Source organism: Hyaena hyaena, unplaced genomic scaffold (genome assembly GCF_003009895.1).
Source record: "Hyaena hyaena isolate Hyena2069 unplaced genomic scaffold, ASM300989v1 scaffold_83, whole genome shotgun sequence".
NCBI classification, from domain to species: Eukaryota; Metazoa; Chordata; class Mammalia; order Carnivora; family Hyaenidae; genus Hyaena; species Hyaena hyaena.
Window position 1 is genome coordinate 1,439,431 of NW_024080715.1, and position 22,196 is coordinate 1,461,626.

The 22,196-nt window shown below is 38.4% G+C and overlaps 1 protein-coding gene across 6 annotated transcripts in view; it reads left to right on the forward strand.

Annotated features, from left to right (window-relative positions):
- The window catches only part of NNT (nicotinamide nucleotide transhydrogenase), a 94,788-nt gene that overhangs the window by 60,367 nt on the left and 12,225 nt on the right, over positions 1-22,196 (forward strand). For all 6 annotated transcript variants that reach the window (XM_039234158.1, XM_039234160.1, XM_039234157.1 and 3 more), the window contains exons 17-19: positions 1,651-1,830; positions 9,845-10,004; positions 11,357-11,438. In XM_039234158.1, coding sequence (XP_039090089.1) covers positions 1,651-1,830; positions 9,845-10,004; positions 11,357-11,438 — 422 coding nt within the window. The remainder of the gene's footprint in view (positions 1-1,650; positions 1,831-9,844; positions 10,005-11,356; positions 11,439-22,196) is intronic.

A 22,196-nucleotide genomic window follows, 5' to 3' on the forward strand; every position in this document is an offset into this window, starting at 1 on the left:
GAAAGAGCCTAAGTGTCCATCAACAGATGAATGGATCAAGAAGATGTGGTTTATCTATACCATGGAATACTACATGGCAATGAGAAACAATGAAATCTGGCCATGTGTAGCAACATGGATGGACCTTGAGGGTGTTATGCTTAGCGAAATAAGTCAGGCAGAGAAGGACAAATATCACATGTTTGCACGTATAGGAGGATTAGGAGGAACTTGACGGAGGACCAAGGGGGAGAAGAAGGGCGGAAATGGTGGGGGAAAGGGAGAGAGGCAAACCATGAGAGACTCTTGAATGCTGACAAAAACTGAGGACTGATGGATGTGGGGGGGAGGGGGGAATGGGCATGAAGGAGGGCACTTTGGGGATGAGCACTGAGTGTTATGTAGAAACTAATTTGACAATAAAGTATTTGTAAAAAAAGAAAAAAAAAAGAATTACTATTTTTGAGAAGAGATGAATTTGATATTTAAGAGCTACTTTATGCTTTTATGAGAATGTCTGAGTAAGATAAAATATTTTGTGGACTATTTTAATTCCTTTTGATTTAATTAAGTAGCCTGTGAATACACATCTTAAATTCATTCACATCTTAAACTAAAACTCTGTTGGAGTATGTGGAATAAAAAGCACAAATTTTCTTCCCCATCATGCTTTTTCCTTTCCTGTGTTTAGTGATTTGGGGTTGTACTAGAGAGACTCTGGATTCTGTTGTATTCCTCCAAAGAGTATTGATCATTATTTTTTTAGTTTATTTTTGTAGACAACTAACTTGGCTGCCTTCAGATTTTAAATCTGACTCACTTGTGTTGGGGGAAGGGGTTGCTGAAATCTATTATTACTTTCTCCTTTTGTTTTTTTTAAATGTTTTTATATATTTCTGCGAGAGAGAGAGAGACAGCGTGAGCAGGGGAGGGTCAGAGAGAGAGGGAGACACAGACTCTGAAACAGGTTCCAGTCTCTGAGTTGGCTGTCAGCACAGAGTCCGATGCGGGGCTCGAACCCACGAACCGTGAGATCATGACCTGAGCCGAAGTCGGACGCTTAACCAACTGAGCCACTCAGGCACCCCTATTATTACTTTCTCCTTAACAGGAAAAATGCATAATGTGTAAAGAGATGCATAAAGAGCCAGCCACAGATTTGGGCTGAGTTTATACATAGAATTTGGAGCTCCCTCTCCTTAGCCTGCTCCTTTGCAGTTTGCCTTCTGACTTTCCAGCTGCCTTAGTCACCCTAAATCCTATCCTTGGATCTTTAAACTAGTAAGACTGTGAGCTTGTAATTTCTTTTCATCTCTTTTTCTTGGGCACCAGCAGGTGCCTGCCCTTAAGCTAACACCATAGAAACTGGGAAATTCACTCAGTGCTGTTACTTTTTTCCAAGTGCAGACCCCTCTCTAGTTTCTGCCTACTTTTACTCACCGCCTTCTAGGGATATTTTGGGGTGGGGAGGTGGTTCAGTGTTTAAACTTGTTGTATCTGCGGGAGAGTTGACCAGATAGGAGGCACTTGGTCATTACCGGCAGCAGTGGAACTTCAAGGTAAGTATATTAATTAGAAGGCCAGAACGATTAAGAACCAAGATGTCCAGTGTCTAAGGTTTTATTTTATTTTATTGTATAATTTTGAGTGCTGCTTTGGTTTTCATCGTAGGGTGTGACTTTGACAGCTGCTATCGGGGGTGCGGATATGCCTGTCGTCATCACTGTGCTGAACAGCTACTCAGGCTGGGCGCTATGTGCAGAGGGCTTCCTGCTCAACAACAACCTGCTGACCATTGTGGGCGCGCTCATAGGCTCCTCTGGCGCCATCCTCTCCTACATCATGTGTGTGGTAAGACACGTGTGTTACATGGACTATGTCCGTTCCTGTTTCCTAATGTAGAAATCTCAGAGTGTTTCATTTGAATAAATTTGCAAGACTGCTTTTAAAGCACCCAAGTGTAGATAATTAGGAAAGTGAAATATAAAGATAAAAAATCTGACTCCCTCCATCTGGAGATAAGCATTTAAGATTTTGATTTATTTCTTTTATTCTTTTTTCTCTATTACATATTTGTGTATTTACTTGTCTGATCATATTGTATACTGTTTTACACTTTATTCTTTTCATCTTACTATATTCCTGTCATTTCCTTATTTTTATTATTATTATTTTAATGTTTATTTTTGAGACAGAGAGAGGCACACATACAACACACAACACACACACACACACATACAGCATGAGTAGGGGAGGGAGCAGAGACGGAGACACAGAATCCGAAACTGTGCTGTCAGCACAGAGCCCAACACGGGGCTCAAACCCATAAACCGTGAAATCATGACCTGAGCTGAAGTCGGATGCTTAACCAATGGAGCCACCCAGGTGCCCCTCTTGTCATTTCCTTAATAAAAGTGCTATTTAACTACTATTTAAAGGATTTAAAAGTGCTATTTAAGGGATTTCATATAAATCCATCATTTGGATATATAAAATTTATTTAATATTTCCCTAATGCTGTACCTTTTATGTTGTTTGAGTTTTAGTTTTTCTTTGTAGAAAACAGATCTTGGGCACTTCTGATTTTGTTTTCGGATTGATTCTTCGAAGTGAAAGAGTATGCTCCTTTTTATCAGTTCTTTCTACTTACTGCTGTGTTGTTTCCGGAAAGCTTGCTACAATTTACACTCCCACTGGTCATCTGTGAGAGTGCCTATCTTGAAGTTTTGTGGTCAGCATGATCTTTTTTAAAAAAGAAAAAAAAAATTAAGAAAACAAATACTTCTTAGCTTCCTTTTTGTTTTTAATTCTCTTCTGGATGGCAAGAAGATATCCTGCAAATAATTAAAGGTTTGACTAGAAAACATTTTCAGATGATAGATACTATTCCCTAAATAACAGTTCTGAATGACTGTGAAAGGGCAAGTGTGAAATGGAGTGACATCAGAATGTGGCTCTGCTGACTAATAATTCGGGCAGAAAAAGGACATTTATTCTGCCTCCATTCTTTTATTACAATATTTGAAAAAGACCCTTATTTTAAAACTCAGAATTTCTCAAATGTTTTCATTGAAAATCTCTTTGTAAATTGAATGCTGAGGTTATCTTTTTCTAATAAAAAAAGTTAGTTTTCTTTGGCCATATTGTCAAAGGATTTGATAGCCCAAACTCAAACAAAGTAAGAGACTTTAAAATTAAATCTCCCAGGGGCTCCTGGGTGGCTTAGTCGGTTAAGCGTCTGACTTTCGCTTAGGTCATGATCTCACGGTTTGTGGGTTTGAGCCCCATGTCGGGCTCTGTGCTGACTGCCAGCTCAGAGCCTGGAGCCTGTTTCAGAGTCTGTGACTCCCTCTCTCTCTGACCCTCCCCTGCTCACACTCTGTGTGTGTCTCTCTCTCTCCTAGAAATAAATAAAAAACATTAAAAAAAAATTAAATCTCCCAGGTTGTTCAGGGAATTTGGAAAGGTGGAGGCTTGTGTCTCCTGCTTGAAAAGTGTCAGGCTTTGGGGTTTTAAAAAAACAAATGTTTGCAGCACCTGGGTTGCTCAGTTGGTTAAGCATCTGACTCTCGATTTTGGCTCAGGTCATGATCTCATGGTCCATAAGTTTGAGCCCCGTGGTGAACACTGTGTTGGCAGTGTGGAGCCTGCTTGGGATTCTTTCTCTCCTTCTCTCTCAGTCCCTCCCCTGCTTGTACTTTCTCCCTCTCTGTCAAAATAAATAAACAAGCATTAAAGATATTAAAAGGCAGAAAACAAATGTTTATAAAAAAAGGAAAAATGTATTCAATTGTATTAGAAATAGTTTTCTCAAAAAATGAACTTTTTAAAAAATTATTTGTTTGATTTCAGTATGATTATAGACAGTGTTATATTAGTTTTGAGTGTTCAGTATAGTGATTCAACAACTGTACCCAGTGCTCACCATGATAGGTGCACTCTTCATCCCCTTCACCTATTTCACCCATCCCCCACCCACCTCCCCTCTGGTAACTATCAGTTTGTTCTCTATAGTTAAGAGTCTGTTTCTTGCTTTGTGTCTCTTTTTTTCCTTTGTTCATTTGTTTTGTTACTTATACTCCACGTATGAATGAAATCATGTGGTATTTATCTTTCTCTGACTGACTTATTTCACTTTGCATCTAAAAATGAGTTTTTAACTCTTAGTTGGACTTTGCTTCACTTGGTCAATTTGAATGACCAGGAGGGGGCAGCAGATTTTCATCATTAACTTAAACTTGTTGGTCAAAACACTGATTTTAAAATTACATGGGAAGATTTAAATTTTAACAAAACCAGTGGCGTACCGATTTGGGGAGAGGTGAGAAGGACTTATATCTAGTTCTTGGGGCATCATCATGGGCACCTTCTTGGCTTTATTGTTTTGTTTTGTTTTTTCTTAAATGGTTTTGTTCAGGTTCTTGAATATATCAATAGTATTTCCCAAATTTCTGTCAGTGTCTTTTAGATTTCCTCCTCTTTTCCTTCTTCATCTAGTTTCTTTTATTATTGTTGGTTATTGCAACACAGGGACTTACAGTAGCAGTTTTATGACCATAACTAAAATAAGGTAGTAAAATTATTTGTTGAAAATACTTTTTTTTCTACAGGTACTTCTGTAACTGTATCATCTTTGTCTTATTCTTTTCTTTCATATTTCTTGACATGGTTTCTGTGTCTCTTTTTTTGTTCTATTTCTACCACATCAGGCATGCCATATACTGTCAGCATTCCACAGATACTTTTTATTCCTGTGCCGTATAAGGCCAACAGGGTGTTCTTATAGTTGTCTGTGACCCTAAGTGTCACACTGGATCAGACTGATACTCTGTTTATAAGAGCAACTCGAGTTAATTTGGATTCAAGGACAGCTGAAGCTTTAAATTTTTAAAAAATACTATTCAGTTCCAAAAATAAAAAAGGTTTAATGTGGGAAATTTGGAAGGAAGTAGGAAAGGATAAATAAGTAAAATCATTTGCAATGCCATTACCCCTTAACTCTTAAAATTTAATATTCTAATTCTAGTATTTTTCTATATGCCTAAGTTCATATATATTCCATGCTGTTTAATATTCTCACCAATAATTTTCTAATAATTTTCAGTGTCTGCATGTTGTATCAGAGATATACCGTAATTTATCAAGCGCATATTATTAGGTTTTTTTTTCCCCTTCGGTATACCTCCTTGTGCACTTTGATCATTTCCTTTAGGTGGCCTTTCTGCAAGTACACTTGCTTGGTCAGAAGGAGTAAGAGCTCTGTTGGCTCTTATTATCGATGGATTGACATCCACAAAGGACACTCCTGTCTTAGCTCTCAACAGCGATGCGTGGAGAGCTACTTTCACCACACACTCGTCAGTCCTCTGTCTTCTTACAAAACAAACAAGGCAACAACGGAAACGAGCCTGCTGTCCAGTTTTGAAGATAGAAATTTTCTTTCCCTCCACATTGCCCCGATTTCTGACTTTTCACGTTAATCTTCATTGATTCTTGGCTCGTGCTTGTTTATTGTTTTATTAAAAAAAATTGTTTCTTCATGGCCGTTTTTTTTAGCAGCTCCAAGTGGTTCCTACTAAAAATAAAAATAAAAATGAAGTAGCTTTTCGTAATTGGGCATGAAAGCTGCTTTACAAATAGTAGCTCGTTTAATCCCCACACTAATTCTGGAGGTAGGAGATATTATTCTCATTTTATAAGGAAGGTATTTGAAGACGTCATTTTCTGTTAGCCTTTGTGTTTATGGAGCCTGACCTGGCACTTAGCACACTCAAATGAGTATAATAATTATTACAGGAACATTAGATAAATTTTTGTCAGCTCATTTCATATTTTGGAATCTTTTCTGCATAGCATATGGTAACAGACATACTATCATATATCATTATCTATTAATGTTACTAATATGTTGTGGCCTCATTATTTTATTATTTATTAAAGGAAACATGTAAGTCCAAACCAGGACATAGTGGTTTCATTATGTGAGAGGGAATGAAATGCTCCCCGAGTGGCTAATCAGTAATCCCTAAAATTGAGTTTTTGTTTTGATGATTCTTCTTTCCGGTGTCTTCTGAGCCGAATGCTGTAGTTATACAATACCCAATATTAAACTGAAAAATGTTGATAGTGTCCAAACAACCAGCTCAAATGAATAATTTGCTTTATGTGTAGATGTCATATAGACATTAACTGCTTCATGATTTTACAGTCTTTTTACTTGAGATCATGTCCAAACTGCCTGGGCTTGCAGAAGGGAACAGCATTTTCAGACCGAATTTTCTGATTTTTGTACTTTGTTGCTTATTTCCAAATGAAAATAGAACAGAATGAAGTGCATCAAAGCCAAACCAAAAATAATTTCTTTTTTTGCTTTGCTGTCAATTATTTAGCACCCACAAAGCACTGAAATGAGAGATGATAGTAAATGGAGTATATGTTGTTACTGCTTTAGTTTTGTCTATTTTATAACCTTTCCTTTGTTTTCAGATTTATTTCTTATAGTTTGCTTGGGATTATGTGGATTAAGGGTCTCTTTAATGTAGCATACAATTTTCATTATAGGGCTTAATAACTTAAAAGGAACAGTCTTGGATAGTGTTGTGAATACTTTGTCTTGGACGCTGGGAACTCCTTAGTCTGCCGAGGGTAGTCTCATTAATCACTTGAGCAACCAAAAAAAAGGAAAGGAAGAAAGAAACAAACAAAAGAAAGCCCTACACCCTAAACATTTGTTGAAAATGTGATGTTGCAATGGTAAATTCAGGGATGAAAAATAATTTAGTTTTTAAGAGACCACATGGAATTAGCTTAATGGTGATATAATTGTGGATATGTGTTTAACAAGTTGACTTTGATTGTTAAACTACTGTGTGGTTCCCTTTCTTTCTCCTGAAGATGCCATTAGAAGTGGGTAAACATTAATTAAATGTCCTCAGAAATTCTTCTCTTCTCCTTCATTCAGTTTTACAGGGAGAGAAGAATGGTTTCTTTTACACCAAGTTAGAATAAAGTGGTCATACTCTGGTACAGCTGTCCCTCGACAGGACTGCGTGATGTAGGGGATGGAAACACTTTGTGTGTCTCACTTTTTAAAAAACGTTACGATGACACGGGGCGCCCGGGGGTGCTCAATCGGTTGAGCATCTGACTTCAGCTCAGGTCATGATTTCGTGGTTTGTAGAGTTCAAGCCCCGCATCCGGCTCTGTGTTGACAGCTCAGAGCCTGGCTTTGGATTCTGTCTCTCTCTCTGCCCCTCCCCTGCTCATGCGTTGTCTCTCTCTCTCTCTCTCAAAAACAAGTAAACATTAACAAATTTTAAAAAAAAATTATCTATGGCAGAAATATCTCTATGTCTGAAATAGTCCTTTGAATCAATTTTTTTAATCTTTCAAATTTTTATTTAAATTCTAGTTAACACATGGTGTAGTACTGGTTTCAGGAGTAGAATTTAGTGACTCATCACTTACATATACACCCAGTGCTCAACACAAGTGCCCTACTTATACCCATCACCTGTTTAACCCATCCCTTACCTACCTTTCCTCCAGCAGCCTGCAGTTTGTCTCCTATAGTTAAGAATCTCTTATGGTTTCTATTTTTCTCTTCTTTTCCTTTCTCCTATATCCATGTTTTGTTTCTTAAATTCTACATATGAGTGAAATCATATAGTAGTTATCTTTCTCTGACTGACTTATTTTATTTAGCGTAATACACTCTAGGTCTATCCACATTGTTGCAAATGGCAAGATTTCATTCTTTTTGATGGCTGAGGAATATCCGATTGTATATATGTATCACACCTTTACCCATTCATCAGTCGATGGATATTCCTTTGAATTAGTTTTTAAGGCAAATATTTGTTTGGTAGAACATATTTCTGGTAATTTAATTTCAGAATTTTCTAACTCAAAGCTAGAAAGGATTAACAAATTCAACAAATGTTGAATGTTTGGAAGTCTCAGGCCTGGCTATTTGGATTATCATTAAAACTTGGATTTAAATATAGGAGGCTGGGTTAAGAATTTAAATCTTTATGTCAGGTTGAGACTCTATACCTAATTAAAAGCATTATTAATTTTTCTCTGGTCCTCTTATCTGTTCATAAATACATAATGATATTCCAGACTTTATTTTGATGTGATAGTCTTAGACAAGTTTACCAGAGTTTGGGCTCTGTAAAATGTGAAGACACAGCTGTCTGCCTAATGAGCTTAGGTCAAAAGGACAGTTACAATTCTGACAATATTTGGATCTATCCTCTTTATGTTATTGATATGCCGCCTTTAGTCAGGTATGGCTCCCTGCTCATCATCCCTGTACCTTTTCCTCCATGCCTCTACCTCTGTCCCACTTCAGACGTGTATGTTCATGTCTGCATGAAAGTGATAGCAGGCTGGGCTGTCTTCGGGTTGTCATGTTTTTTTCTCCCAATGTGTTACTTTTCACTGAAAATCCCCAGGTGCTTTTTGTTCTTTAATAATACAGCATTGTCTTTTTTTTTTTTTTTAAAGTAATAGATTGGTATTTATATAGCTTTTACATGGTATACACATTGGATCAATGATATGTTTAATATAGCCCTTTCAGAAGTGAGAAATCCAGTGCTCATCATGTAGAATGACTGCTTTGCTCATGTACAGTGATATGAATTTTTTTAAAGCTTATTTATTTTGAGAGGGAGAGAGGGAAAGCAGGCTCCACACTGTCAGCACAGAGCCCGATGTGGGTGAGAACTCCTAAACTGTGAGTTTATGACCTGAGCCGAAACCAAGAGTCAGATGCTCAACCGACTGAGCCACCCAGCCGTCCCTGCGGTGATTTGAATTCTTAAAAGGCATTTGCTTTTGTATTTTACCACCACAGCTCCAGAGGTCTACAAATGTACTGTTGTGGAAACCAGACCTGTGATTTTGTTACATGATTCAGTTGTGGCTTTTGTGTGGCACAGTGTTGGATGATTGTAAATGGCATGTCTTCCTCTTATTTTTTTTCCCCAAGATTATTTTTTAGGTAAAAGGGTGGGTATAAACTTTAATGAAATGATGCATGAACTTACTTATTTACCTTTTTGGAAGTAAAATATTTTAGGAGCTTAATGATGAATCTAGTCACTTCTGTTACTGCTTCCTGGAGCTGTATGTAGTTGGTTTGGAAAAGGAGATCGAATCATCTCCTGCATTTCTTTTTTTTTCTTGACGACAGAGGGCAGCAAACTCCTAAATGATATGAATTCCCATCCTTTGGATTCTTTACTGTTGCAGCTGTAGCAGGATTCACCTGAGAGATCTATAGAGTCTACCTTGTAAAATTTCTCATAGATATCACTCTCTTTCAATCTGGTGAAATACATGTACATATGTAAGTAGAACTTGCTTAATTGGAACACAGATAGTAATAACTGGATCTGAATTTTTCATTAATTTCTTAATGTTACTGGTAATTTTTCATTAAATTCTTTCTTGAGTTAACTTTTATTGAAAACATACCAGTGTGCAGTTAACTTTATAGATGCGATTTCTGTGATTTTTAAAAAAAATTTTATAATGTTTATTTTTTTTTTGAGAGAGAGAGAGACACAGAGTGTGAGCAGGGGAGGGTCAGAGAGAGAGGGACACAAAATCCAAAGCAGGCTCCAGTCTCTGAGCTGTCAGCACAGAACCTGATGCGGGGCTCAAACCCCTGAACTCTGAGATCATGACCTGAGCTGAAGTCGGCTGCTTAACTGACTGAGCCACCCACATGCCCCTTTAGATAATCAAATAAAAAATTCTTAACATGATTATGAGTATTGTATACATAGGATTCACAACCCTTTCAAAAAGTCATATGGATTAAAATCTTATGGCCAATAATTTTGTTCTCCAGGCAATGAATCGCTCCCTGGCTAATGTGATTCTTGGAGGCTATGGTACCACTTCAACAGCTGGTGGAAAACCCATGGAAATTTCTGGCACACATACAGAAATCAACCTTGACAATGCAATTGACATGATTCGTGAAGCTAATAGCATTATTATTACTCCAGGTAAAAAACCAAAAACGAAAAGTAAACAACCTATAAGAGCTGTTGGAATTTATTATATTAATACAGTTTCTTATAATAGGAAAAAATTGAATTGGAACTTACTTATTTTTTGAAAATGTAATGGAAACATAGAAGCAATTCTCTGATTACCAAGTAAAAAATGGTGAGAATCCTTGGCTTAGGTTAATATTTTGGGGATCATATAGAGATTTTACAAATTGATGTAGTGGGTTCTAGCCATGTCTTTTTATGATTCTGTATGAATGTTTTAATCATTTTTGAGTCTTGGTTATTTTTTTCTCAATGGTAATTTTTGGGATTACTCTCAGTATTTAATTAGAAATATATGAAATTCTCTAGCTCGCTCATTAGACTCAGTAAATGCTAGTAAATGTTAATCTCTTTCTTCTCAACAGTAAATGTTTAAAAAATCATTGAGAATCATGTAGTTTCCAATAAGATGAGGTAACATGACCTAATAGAAAGAACTTGATCTGGGAATCACAGCACTTCATTTTTGTTCTTAATTTTGCCTCTAACAACTGACATGACATTGACCAGGTCACTTAATCTCCTGGTCCCAATCCTTAATTTTTCTCAGGTTTAGCTTAGTTCTTCTTTAATCATACCACAGAATTCTGTGGTATTACAGGTAATATATTGGCTTCAGATTAGGATTTTAACTCTATCATACTATCATAAGAGCTTTCTATAAAGGAAATCTATTGATTTGATGAGTCTAGAAATTTGCTTTCATTTTTAGTCCTGTTAAAAGATTGCCTTTTGTTTTTAATTTTTTTTTTTTTTTAAATTTCTGAGAAAGAAAGAGAGAGAGAGAGAGAGAGAAATAGCGTGAGAAGGGGAGGGTCAGAGAGAGAGGGAGATACAGAATCTGAAACAAGCTCCAGGCCCTGAGCTGGCTGTCAGCACAGAGCCCGACGCGGGGCTCGAACCCACCAACCGTGGGATCATGACCTGAGCCGAAGTCGGACGCTTAACTGACTGAGCCACCCAGGCACCCCTTCTTTTTTTTTTGGTATAAAAACATGTTTCGATGGGGTGCCTGGGTGGCTCAGTAGGTTAAGTGTCTGACATTGTCTCAGGTCATGATCTTGAGGTCTGGGACTTTGAGCCCTGTGTCGGGCTTTGTGCTGATAGCGCAGAGCCTGGAGCCTCCTTCAGGTTCTTTGTCTGCCTCTCTCTGCCCCTACCCCACTCACACTCTTGTCTCTCTCTCAAAAATAAAAAAACATTAAAAAAATTTTAATGTGTTTTGATCAAGGGAGAAATTGTGGTTTATATGATTTCAAAATAAAAATCGCATTCTTCAGTGTCCTTAATGTTCTTTGCAGGCTATGGCCTCTGTGCAGCCAAAGCGCAATACCCCATCGCTGACTTGGTGAAGATGCTCTCCGAACAGGGCAAGAAAGTCAGGTCAGTACTTGTAGTGCCAGGTTTGCAGCGTGTGTGTGAAAGGAAAGGAAAAGAAAATAGAGGACTCATTTTTAGATGACTTTCTTACAGTGGAGTTTTACATATGTGATCCCAGGTAAAGAAACTGAGTTGTAAAAACCCTATTCTAGCCTTAGTCTTGCTGCCTAGTTTCACTGTCTCTAATACCACAGAGCTTCATTTTAGAAAGGGAAACTGTATTATATCGAATTTCAGGAATTTTATTAATGGGGTAAACCAGGAGTCCTGTTTCTGGTTGGATTTGGGGAAGGAGGTCACACAGAGCATTAGAACCACCCCAAGTTGTACCTTTTTGGTTTCTGTTATTCACAATGACTGAAGAAAAACATCTCAAACGAGAGGTCTTTGTAGAGTGAGTGGGACCCAGTGGGTCTCCTGTGGGCTGGTTAATGTTCGGCTGCGTTCGCTTTCCTGTTCTCATGGCAAAGACTATTGAAAATGTTCTTTTCCTAAAGCCACACACTTTTTGAAATATGGATTAGGGCAGTAGTCGCCCTGCTGCTTGGCCTTTGGGCACTAGACTGCTCTTGGGAGGGTCTTGGGCACAATGGGGAAGTTGAGGATTCTGCATTTCTCAATTATTCCCATGACCTTGGATAAAGGGTTTGAGGGATGTAAAGGTGGGACCTGTGGGTGACAAACCCTTGCAGTACTTTGCATCTGTCTTATGCTCCTTTGGATCTCTATTCTGGAACTCTACTGTCGGGAGTCAGTGAAGGGCCTGTCCGTAGTTATCCCTGGGAGGGATACCTGTTGCCTCTTGGGTAGAGAAGCTGTTCTCTAGTAGTTTCCTTTTTTTTTTTAATTTTTTAAAAATTTATTTCTGAGAAAGAGAGAGACAGCGTGAGCAGGGGAGGGTCAGATAGAGAGGGAGATACAGAATCTGAAGCAGGCTCCAGGCCCTGAGCTGGCTGTCAGCACAGAGCCCAATGCGGGGCTCGAACCCACCAACCATGAGATCATGACCTGAGCTGAAGTCAGATGCTTAACTGACTGAGTCACCCAGATGCCCCTTTTTATTTTAATTTTTTAATTTATTTTTATTTTTTAGTATTTTTTTTCTTATTTATTTCTGAGAGAGGGAGAGACAGCGTGAGCAGGGGAGGGTCAGAGAGAGAGGGAGATACAGAATCTGAAGCAGGCTCCAGGCTCTGAGCTAGCTGTCAGCACAGAGCCTGATGTGGGGCTCGAACCCACAAATTGTGAGATCATGACCTGAGCCGAAGTCAGATGCTTAACTGACTGAGCCACCCAGGCATCCCTGTGCTCTAGCAGTTTCTTTCACATAGTACCATAAGTCAGAGAGAGAAGCCAACTCTACTATTAAATACAATTAGTTTGTTCACCAAAAGTTAATGTATGTTGACAAAACTGTTAATGTCTGTTCATGAAAATTCCGCTTAGATGTCTATCCACTTTACTGGGGAAGATGATAACAAAAAGACTAACCTCGTCTCCAGAACTAATCAGAGCTAGTCAGTGTCTGCACAAGAATGTCCCAGCTATTAAGAGCGGTGAAGAGACTTGGATGATGATAGAAGGGGATCTAACGTTTTGGCATCTGCCAAAATTTTTCTCTTCTTCCTTCCTTCTCTTATTCCTTCCCCATTCTCTGCCTTCCTGCGATTCGTAGTTAGTCTGTGTTTTTCAAATAGAGTCAAAATACTATTTTGTGGTAGGACCAGCTTTTCTGTGATGTAGATGTTTCCATATTTAGTATAATCTTAGAGGAATTGAAGATCGAAGATGAGAAAAATCACTGGCTTTGTTTTTTGATTTTTACATGTGAAGACTCATCTTGGTCACTGATTCCCATTTTCTTATCTGGTATTGCACAGGGCTGTCCTTTTAATCATACATTTGCCACCTAAAGCATTTGCAGACCTATACAAGGAAAGGATGTGTTAAAGAATCTTTTATGATTTTCCTAAAAAGAAATTGTTTTTCTTTTATTCAGTACACATGTGAGAAGTCTAATGTATTTGTAATGCCTTCTATCACCACAAATGTTTAGGACATGGGTGGCAATCTTAATGAAGTAGAGAAAGATAGCTTTCCTGTCTTAGTTCTCCTTTGGGAAGGGGATGATTAATCTGACATACCTCTCCTGTTACCCACGGACCAGCCTACGTTAACTAGACATCTTGGAAAATCAGTCCAGGGTGAGGTAGATACAAAGTTGGGGAGCATCGTGACTGTAGGGTAGTTTGACAGAAGCAGGATGTGAGGGGAAAGGACTTAGAGGGATGGAAAAAAATGATAAGAAAAGGGATGAGACAAAGTTTTGGTTTCTGACCTGATTAAAATGTGATTTTGATCCATGAGGACATAACAACAACTACTGTTTTAGGTTTTTTGTCATACTGCATGAGAAAAATAATTAAGATTTATGGGAGATATTTAAACATATATGAATAGTTTCTCAGTTATAATTTGTGTTTTATTGAAGTAATTTTGTGAGCAGAATATTGGACTTTATGTGAGAGAGAGTTCCATCATTTTACATAATTGTCCTAGTTCAAATCACTCATTAATAATAAACTTACTAATATCATTGTGTAGAGTCAGACTAAAATTGTTCAGTCTGATTTCTCTGTGAGTTTGGAAAAATTAGCCACTCATACTGATTGATTTCATATTAAAGGTGAAATTATGTATCAATATACCACAGTTCATTTTTTTACTGTGATGTGTTGAATTTTCACCACGGGCTTCATATGCAGATCTCATATTTGAGTTAAATGGAAGTGAAGTGTTCATGCTAACACAATGACAGCAGGCTCTGAGTCGTTTTGGGTTGTTTTTGTTTTTTTACTGAAAGGGAGTCATCGAAATTGTTGATTTTTGTCTTGTGTATCCTCTTTTCCTGGGAGAAATGCAGATTTTCTTGATGAAGTTAGGAATACGTATATCTGTCGATGCTGGCTTTTTTTTGGTTTTGTTTTAGGAGACGAATGTCTGTTTGCACAAGAGATGGCTGCAGCATTACCTCGTATTTTAATGGAATAAATCTGTATTTACAGTTAGCAGTAATTTAGTCCTTTCATCACTCTGTGGAGCTCCCACGGTGTTCATTGAGCACAGCTGCTGGGCCTCTGGTGTTAGTAGATCTTTGTGCCTCAGGACCCCAGCGTGCCTACCATCCAGATGTGGTGACATATTCGCACACATACCCCATGGAAATGTGCCAGTGTGGACATACGATTGTCATCAATTAGTTATGCCCAAGTGGTGCCAAGAAAAATTGCATCTGTCATACAGTCTGTCTGGCTTCATGGCCCATGATTGATTTAGAGACACTCCTGTTTTCCTTTCCTTTGGCTATAGTCATAACATACTCACAGGGAGCTGAGATTATATAATGAAGCACATGGCATTTCATGACAAGAGCTCATTTCTGAACGTCATGAATGTTCACTGACTTAGACTCTCTTTAGTGGCCACTATATCGTTGCTTCCCAGTTGGCCAGAGCACCTCTATAGCTTCCCTAACTTACGCTTGATCTCTAATAGCATTTTATTACCAAAATCTTGTCCCACGAGAGTGCAGACATTTTTTTTTCTCTTTATTTCCCAGTCTTTGGATTGTTATGATGGGCTTTTCACTATGAAGCAGAGATAGTGTTCCCAGCGAGTGATTCTTAGAAAGAGGTGTAATTGTTTTCTCTTTGCAGTTAATCACTGCTGGATTTTCTTTTCAGAAAGCCTTCTTGCTTGACTTACCACGGAAGTCTTTTGAATTTGTGAAACCACCTTTCAGTTTCTTTTGATTGACTGACTGATATTATGTATTGCTTTCCTGTTAATGTTCAACTATATCTTTCTATTAATAATTTTGTTGATAGAAATTTATTGCTAGGGATTGGGATTCAAGGGTGCATAAGCCCACATGTAAACTCTCACATGTTTACAGTTAAGAAGAAAACAAATTGATACACAAATGGATCCATGAACGAATTCCATTTTATGGGTATGCTAGGAAAAGTGGAGTGGAAGGAGGGCCAGAATGCAGAGGAGAGGAGCAGGTGGTTAACCAGTGGATCTTTTAAACCTCTTGTGCAACTCAGACAATGAATTTTTTTGCAGATTTTTAAAAACATTTAGTCTTTTTCATTCTCTGTCTAAACACGTCTAGCTGCCAGTGGTATTTGTGGTTTAATATTGCTTTACAGTCTCATGTGACATGGCTATCGGTTTAAATATATGTTATTTTTTGCTAAAGAATCCATCCTTTGGAGATAGTTGAAGGTGAAATATTTTGTCAATCTAACTGGATTTTCTTGATTTTCACGTATTACATGTAATTCAGGTAAACAGACTTCAGCCTTCTTGGATTTGTTATGTATTGGGATGCAGGAAGAGATAGGACATTCAGATTTGTAAGGTAATAAAGGCACATGCTTCTGAAGAGAATATAAATTAGGTCTGATAAAATATTCTGTAATTTGAATAAAGAAAGAAGGGGCGCCTGGTGGCTCAGTTGGTTAAGCATCCAACTTTGGCTCGGGTCACGATCTCAATTTGTTAGTTTGAGCCCCACATCGGGCTCTGTGCTCACAGGTCAGAGCCTAGAGCCTGCTTCAAATTCTGTGTCTCATTCTTTCTCTGCCCCTCTCCCACTTGTGCTCTGTCTCTGCTTCTCAAAAATAAATAAATGTAAAATATTTTAAAAAAGAAAGACATTATTTAGCATTTCAGCAACAGCTTGCAATACATTCTTTTTAGACATGACTATTCATGTTAATGACCGTTCACTGAACAAATAGTTATATAGTGTTTTGTGCCAGGCACCGTTCTAGGTCCTGAGAATATGTCCTGAGTACCCAGATGAAACTTCTGTGTATTCACTTCACAAGTGTACATTCACGGGAGGTTATTTCATAGGCTTGAAGATATTCTGACTTGGGGACACTTACTGCCCCATTGTGTCTCCAGTTCAGATGCAGCTGAAATGATGACAAACAGCTATAGCATAGAAAATTGTATCAGAGTTTCAGAGTTACGACGGGTCCAGTTAGGTGATAAATTAGCCAGAACTTCAAGTTTTCTGAAAGAATATTGTGTTATTTCTTTGCATTTGCTCTGAGCCTGTGTTTTTGAAAAACATAGTGATAGGAAGGTGGGTGTGATGGGAATTATTTGTGTAATTGGTCATATGAGTGAAACTTTTGGTGGAAGAGAGGAAAACCAAAGAAAGTATGTACGTTCACTCCCATCTGTGTTCAGTCTATTGTATAGAATTGCCAGTAATTTCTCAGATCAGAAGTGTCAGTTGTGCTTCTAGAAAGCGACCGTGTTTCTCACAGATTCTGACTGTTGGCCAGACTACCTTCGGCTTTCTATTTCTACTGTTCACAGCATATTGGTGTGGTGGAAAGAAAGCCTGTGGTTTAGGTATTTTGTAAAGCCTCTGCCATACCCTTCTAGGACTCATTTCTTGGACCCCTTTGTCAGGCATTCTGGTGGTCAGAGGAGAAATTCTTACTTCTCATGAAACTGGTGCCTCTGCCCATCAGAGTGTTTTTTTGGTTTCTTGTTCTAGGATTAGTCATAATAAACTCTTCGAGCCAATATTCTTCAATGAGGTTCATGTCAACATGATGGGGCATAAATAAATAAAAGCCCTTTTCTCATTTCGCGTTCCAGTCCTTCACTATCTTGCTGACAATTTCCATTTTATGGTACTCACTGGCTATCGCCTTCCAACAGCCATTCAACAACAATATTAAAGTTACTCAGGCAAGAAGATGAAATTATGTATAATTCTTACCAAGTCTCTGAAGTATGCCAGAATATAATATTTTAGAACATTAGTGAAAAATAGAATTTCGGTTTTTTCCTCTGATATCATTCTTCATGGTCTTGTTGGTTATTTTGAAATAGAACACATGTCAGCAGTCACGCTTGGTTGCTAGATTTGGTTCAGTGATGGAAAAGCCAGATTTGGGCACAATCTATAAAAACATCCTCGGAGTGGCAAGAGTAGTGTTGTGACACGGTTCTGCAGAGGACTGCATTGATGTTTGCACTGTCGCTCACCTGATCCTCTTAGAGGACTTCTCATTCTTTGGCTGGACCTCAATGTCACAGGGCACTTGCACAAATGGAAAATGTGACATCGCCTTCTGTCAAACATCTTCTCATTCACAGTCATAGGACAGGTTCTGTTATTCTGTCTTAGAAAAATTGTGCCTCTGAGACACTTTTGTAAGCTCTTTAACATTCGGAATTTTTTTTCCTCCAGAAGGGAAGGCCATAGATGAACACCAGATTTCAGACCCGAGTAGCGGTTCAGCCAGCCCTTATTTGCCTTCAAAAAAAGAATGAAAGGTACATAATGTTCTCTAGTTCTGGCTATCAGAAAGTTCTAGGCAATTAAGTGAACATTTTCTTTTCATTCAGAATTGTACCAGTGAGTTCGTCTGAAGCACTGCTTCAAAGGGCTTTCACAATTTTTGAGAGGCAGGTGTCTATCCTTCGGCCTAAGAAGACTTGCCAGAAAGTTGATTCCACAGCTTTTCCCATCGGTCCATTTTGAGGGCAGCAAGGAAGATTTTGTCCCACTTCATTCCTTTGTTTCTCTTCAGATGGACAAGCTAACCCTACCCAGCTGGTCCCAGCCTTTTCACCATGAAGAATGGTCCGTTTACCCCACTTCATATTTTAGAAGGTTTTATTCTCCATTGCATTTACTACAGTTACTTCTTAAAAAAATAAACACCACTTTTCCTTGTGCTTCTCATCAGTGACTTGTAGCTGTCAATCAGAAGTTCTGATCAGAATGTGATAAACCAAAGAGACCTGCCCTTTCAGATCCCACCATATTTTTCACAGGTGAAATGCACAGTCAGATTACGAAAGTAATTGAATGTAGTAACAGATCATTCTATTACCTTCACAGACCCTCCTCAGAATGGAGCACTGCCACGTGCAAGCATAGAATACAAAAGTCCTTAAGGTGTGTGTTGCCACCAGGGACTGTGTACTGCGTCTGCAGTGGAGCTCCCAGCCTGCTCTGTGACACAGTACAGCGCTCACATATTCTATGTAATTCTAAATAAAGGAGTCCTGCCTGAGGAAATAGTTGGATTGGAAAATCTGTAAGGTCTAGTTTAACTCTTTTTCTTAATTTATTTTTTTTAAGTTGTTATTTGAATTCCAGCTAACACATTATTGTATTAGTTTCAGGTGTACAGTATAGTGATTGAACACCTCCATACAGCACCCAGTGTTTATCACAAGTATACTCCTTAATCCCCGTCACCCGTTTAACCCATCCGCCACTCACCTCCCCTCTGGTAACCATCAGTTTCCTATAGTTAAGAGTCTGTTTTGGTTAGTATCCAAAATGTATAAAGAACTCATAAAGCTCAACAACCAAAAAATGAAGTGATCTGGTTAAGAAATGAGCAGAAGACACGAATAGACATTTTTCCAAAGAAGATATACAGATGGCCAACAGATGCATAAAAAGATGCTCAACATCACTCATCATCAGGGCAATACAAATCGAAACTACAATGAGATATCACCTCACACCTGTCAGAATGGCTAAAATCAACAACACAAACAACAGGTGTTGGTGAGGATGCGGACAAGGGGAGAATCCCCTTGTACTGTTGGAATGAAAACTGGTGCAGCCACTCTGGAAAACAGTGGAGTCTCCTCAAAAAGTTAAAAATAGAACTACCCTTTTGTCCAGCAATTGCACCACTAGGCATTTATCCAAAGAACACAAAAATTCTAATTCAAAGGTTTATATGCACCCCATTGTTCATTGTGACATTGTCTATAATAGCCAACTTATGGAAACAGTCCAAGTGTCCGTCGACTGAAGAATAGATAAAGATGTGGTATCTATACACAATGGATACTCAGTTATCAAAAAAATGAAATCTTGCCATTTGCAGTAAGATGGATGGAGCTAGAGAGTATTATGCTAAGCGAAATAAGTCTGAGAAAGACAAATACCATATGAAACATATCTTTAAAATTTTAAGTTTTTTTAAATGCATTTTGAGAGAGAGAGGGAGCAAGTGCAGGGAAGGGGCAGAGAGAGAGAGTCCCAAGCAGGCTCCATGCTCTCAGCGTGGAGCCCAGTATGGAGCTTGATCTCAGCTGTGAGATCATGACCTGAACCGAAATCAAGAGTCAGATGCTTAACTGACAGACACACAGACACCTTGAAACATATCTTTTAAAGGTTCTTTAGTGAGAGGTTAATGGTAGATTTTCTTTCTTTTTATATACCTCAAAATTCCATGATGACAATTCTTTTTTCTCCAGTCTGAAGATTTTATCCCACTGCCTTATGGCTTCCCTTGCTCAGAGATATTACAGGTTCAGTTCCAGACCACTGCAAAAATCCTTCAGTGCCTTGAACTCAGATTTCCCAGCCTCCAGAACTCAGCCACCCAGTTTAAAGTATTTTGTTATAGCAGCCTAAACAGACCAAGACATTCTGGTTCTGGGAGTTGAATGGCATTCTCCCTGAAAAATACCATCATCATTAGCACTTCTTGGAAAAATTCTTTTACTGGAGATCTTTGGATGATAAATGACAAATATCTGAGAAATCCCAAGGTAGGGGAGTGAGGAAAAAAATGGTGAACTGATTCCCAACAATTGGTTCTGAGTGTGGAATCATGACTCTGTCGCACCTGCAATCCCAAGCGGGAGAAGTGGCCTCAGGACAGAGGGGTGAGGCCCACAGTCTGTCTCGTGGCCCAGCCCCAGTGCTGACTAGCAGATGCCGGCCGTCCATGGCCTGTACCCCAGGCCTCTATTTTAACTCTAAAGGTTTTACTGATTTATAAATGTTTATGGTTAAAAAAGAAGAATAAATAGGCTTTAAACAAATGAAATAAAAAAATTTCCCTTTGTTTTGTCTTTTTTCTCATTAATTTGTCAACGTACTGGGGCTTAGAATAACATATTTAGGAAAATTGTGGAATGATGGTATTGGGAAGGTCAAATTACTAACTGTAGTCAGTGTAATTTAAAAATATAAAACATAGTAAAAGAACTACGAAGCTATAATCATCAAGACAGTATGATACTGGCACAAAAACAGACACATAAGCCAATGGAATAGAATTGACAACCCAGAATTGGACCCACAAATGTAAGGCCAACTAATCTTTGACAAAGCAGAAAAGAGTATCCAATGGGAAAAAGACAGTCTCTTTAGCAAATGGCACTGGAAGAACTGGACAGCAGCATGCAGAAGAATGAAACTGGACCACTGTCTTACACCATACACAAAAATAAACTCAAAATGGATGAGAGACCATCAAAACCGTAGAAAAGAAAGCAGGCAACAACCTCTTTGACTCAGCGACAGCAATTTCTTGCTCAACACATCACCAAAGGCAAGGGAATTAAAAGCAAAAATGAGCTATTGGGACCTCATCAAGATAAAACGCTTCTGCACTGCAAAGAAAACAATCAACAAAACTAAAAGGTAACCGATGAAATGGGAAAAGATATTTGCAAATGACATATTGGATAAAGAGTATCCAAACTCTATAAAGAACCTAACCAAACTTAACACTCTAAAAACAAATAATCCAGTGAAGAAATGGGCAGAAGACATGAATAGACACTTTTCCAAAAAAGATCTCCATATGGCTAATAGACACATGAAAAGATGCTCAGTGTCACTCATCATCAGGGAAATAGAAATCAAAACCACACTGAGATACCACTTCACACCGGTCAGAGTGGCTAAAATTAACAGGTCAGGAGACAGCAGATGCTGGCGAGGATATAGAGAAATGAGAACTGTCTTGCACTTTGTGGGAATGCAAGCTGGGGCAGCCACTCTGGAAAATAGTGTGGAAGTTGTTCAAAAAATTAAATAGAACTACCCCTCGACACAGCAATAGCAGTACTAGGAATTTATCCAAAGGATACAGGAGTACTGATGCATAGGGCCACATGTGCCCCAAAGTTTATAGCAGCACTCTCAACAATAGCCAAATTATGGAAAGAGTCTAAATGTCCATCAATTGATGAATGGATAAAGAAGATGTGGTTTATGTATATACAATGGAATACTACTTGGCAATGAGAAAGAATGAGATCCTGGCACTTGGAATAACATGGATAGAGCGGGAGGTTATTCTAAGTGAATAAGTCAGAGAAGAACAAATATCATATGTTTTCACTCATATGTGGATCTTGAGAAACTTAACAGAAGACCATGGAGGAAGGGAAGGGGGAAAATAGTTACAAACAAAGAGGGAGGGAAGCAAACCGTAAGAGACTCTCAAATATAGAGAATAAGCTGAAGGTTGATGGGGTCTGGGGGAGAGGGGAAAATGGATGATGGGCATTGAGGAGGGCACTTGTTGGGATGAACACTGGGTGTTGTATGTAAGCAGTGAAACATGGGAATCTACCCCCAAAACCAAGATCACACTGTACACACAGTATGTTATCCAATTTGACAATAAATTATATTTTTTAAAAAATAAAGGACAGTAAAAGAAAAAAATTAGCCTTTTGAACATCTTTAGTATGAAAACATTTTGCACAGTGACTGGCAAAATGTATAGCCAAATTGTTAAGGTTGTAAAAAGACTTTTTTTTTTTTTAATCTGAAGAGCCTTTGCAGTATTTATAATAGTAAGAGGCTGCAAAATGGGGAAAACACTCAATATTCTAGGACGAGGCCCAGTTGTCTCTGTAGTTTCTTTTTCTTATTGTTGAAGTGGG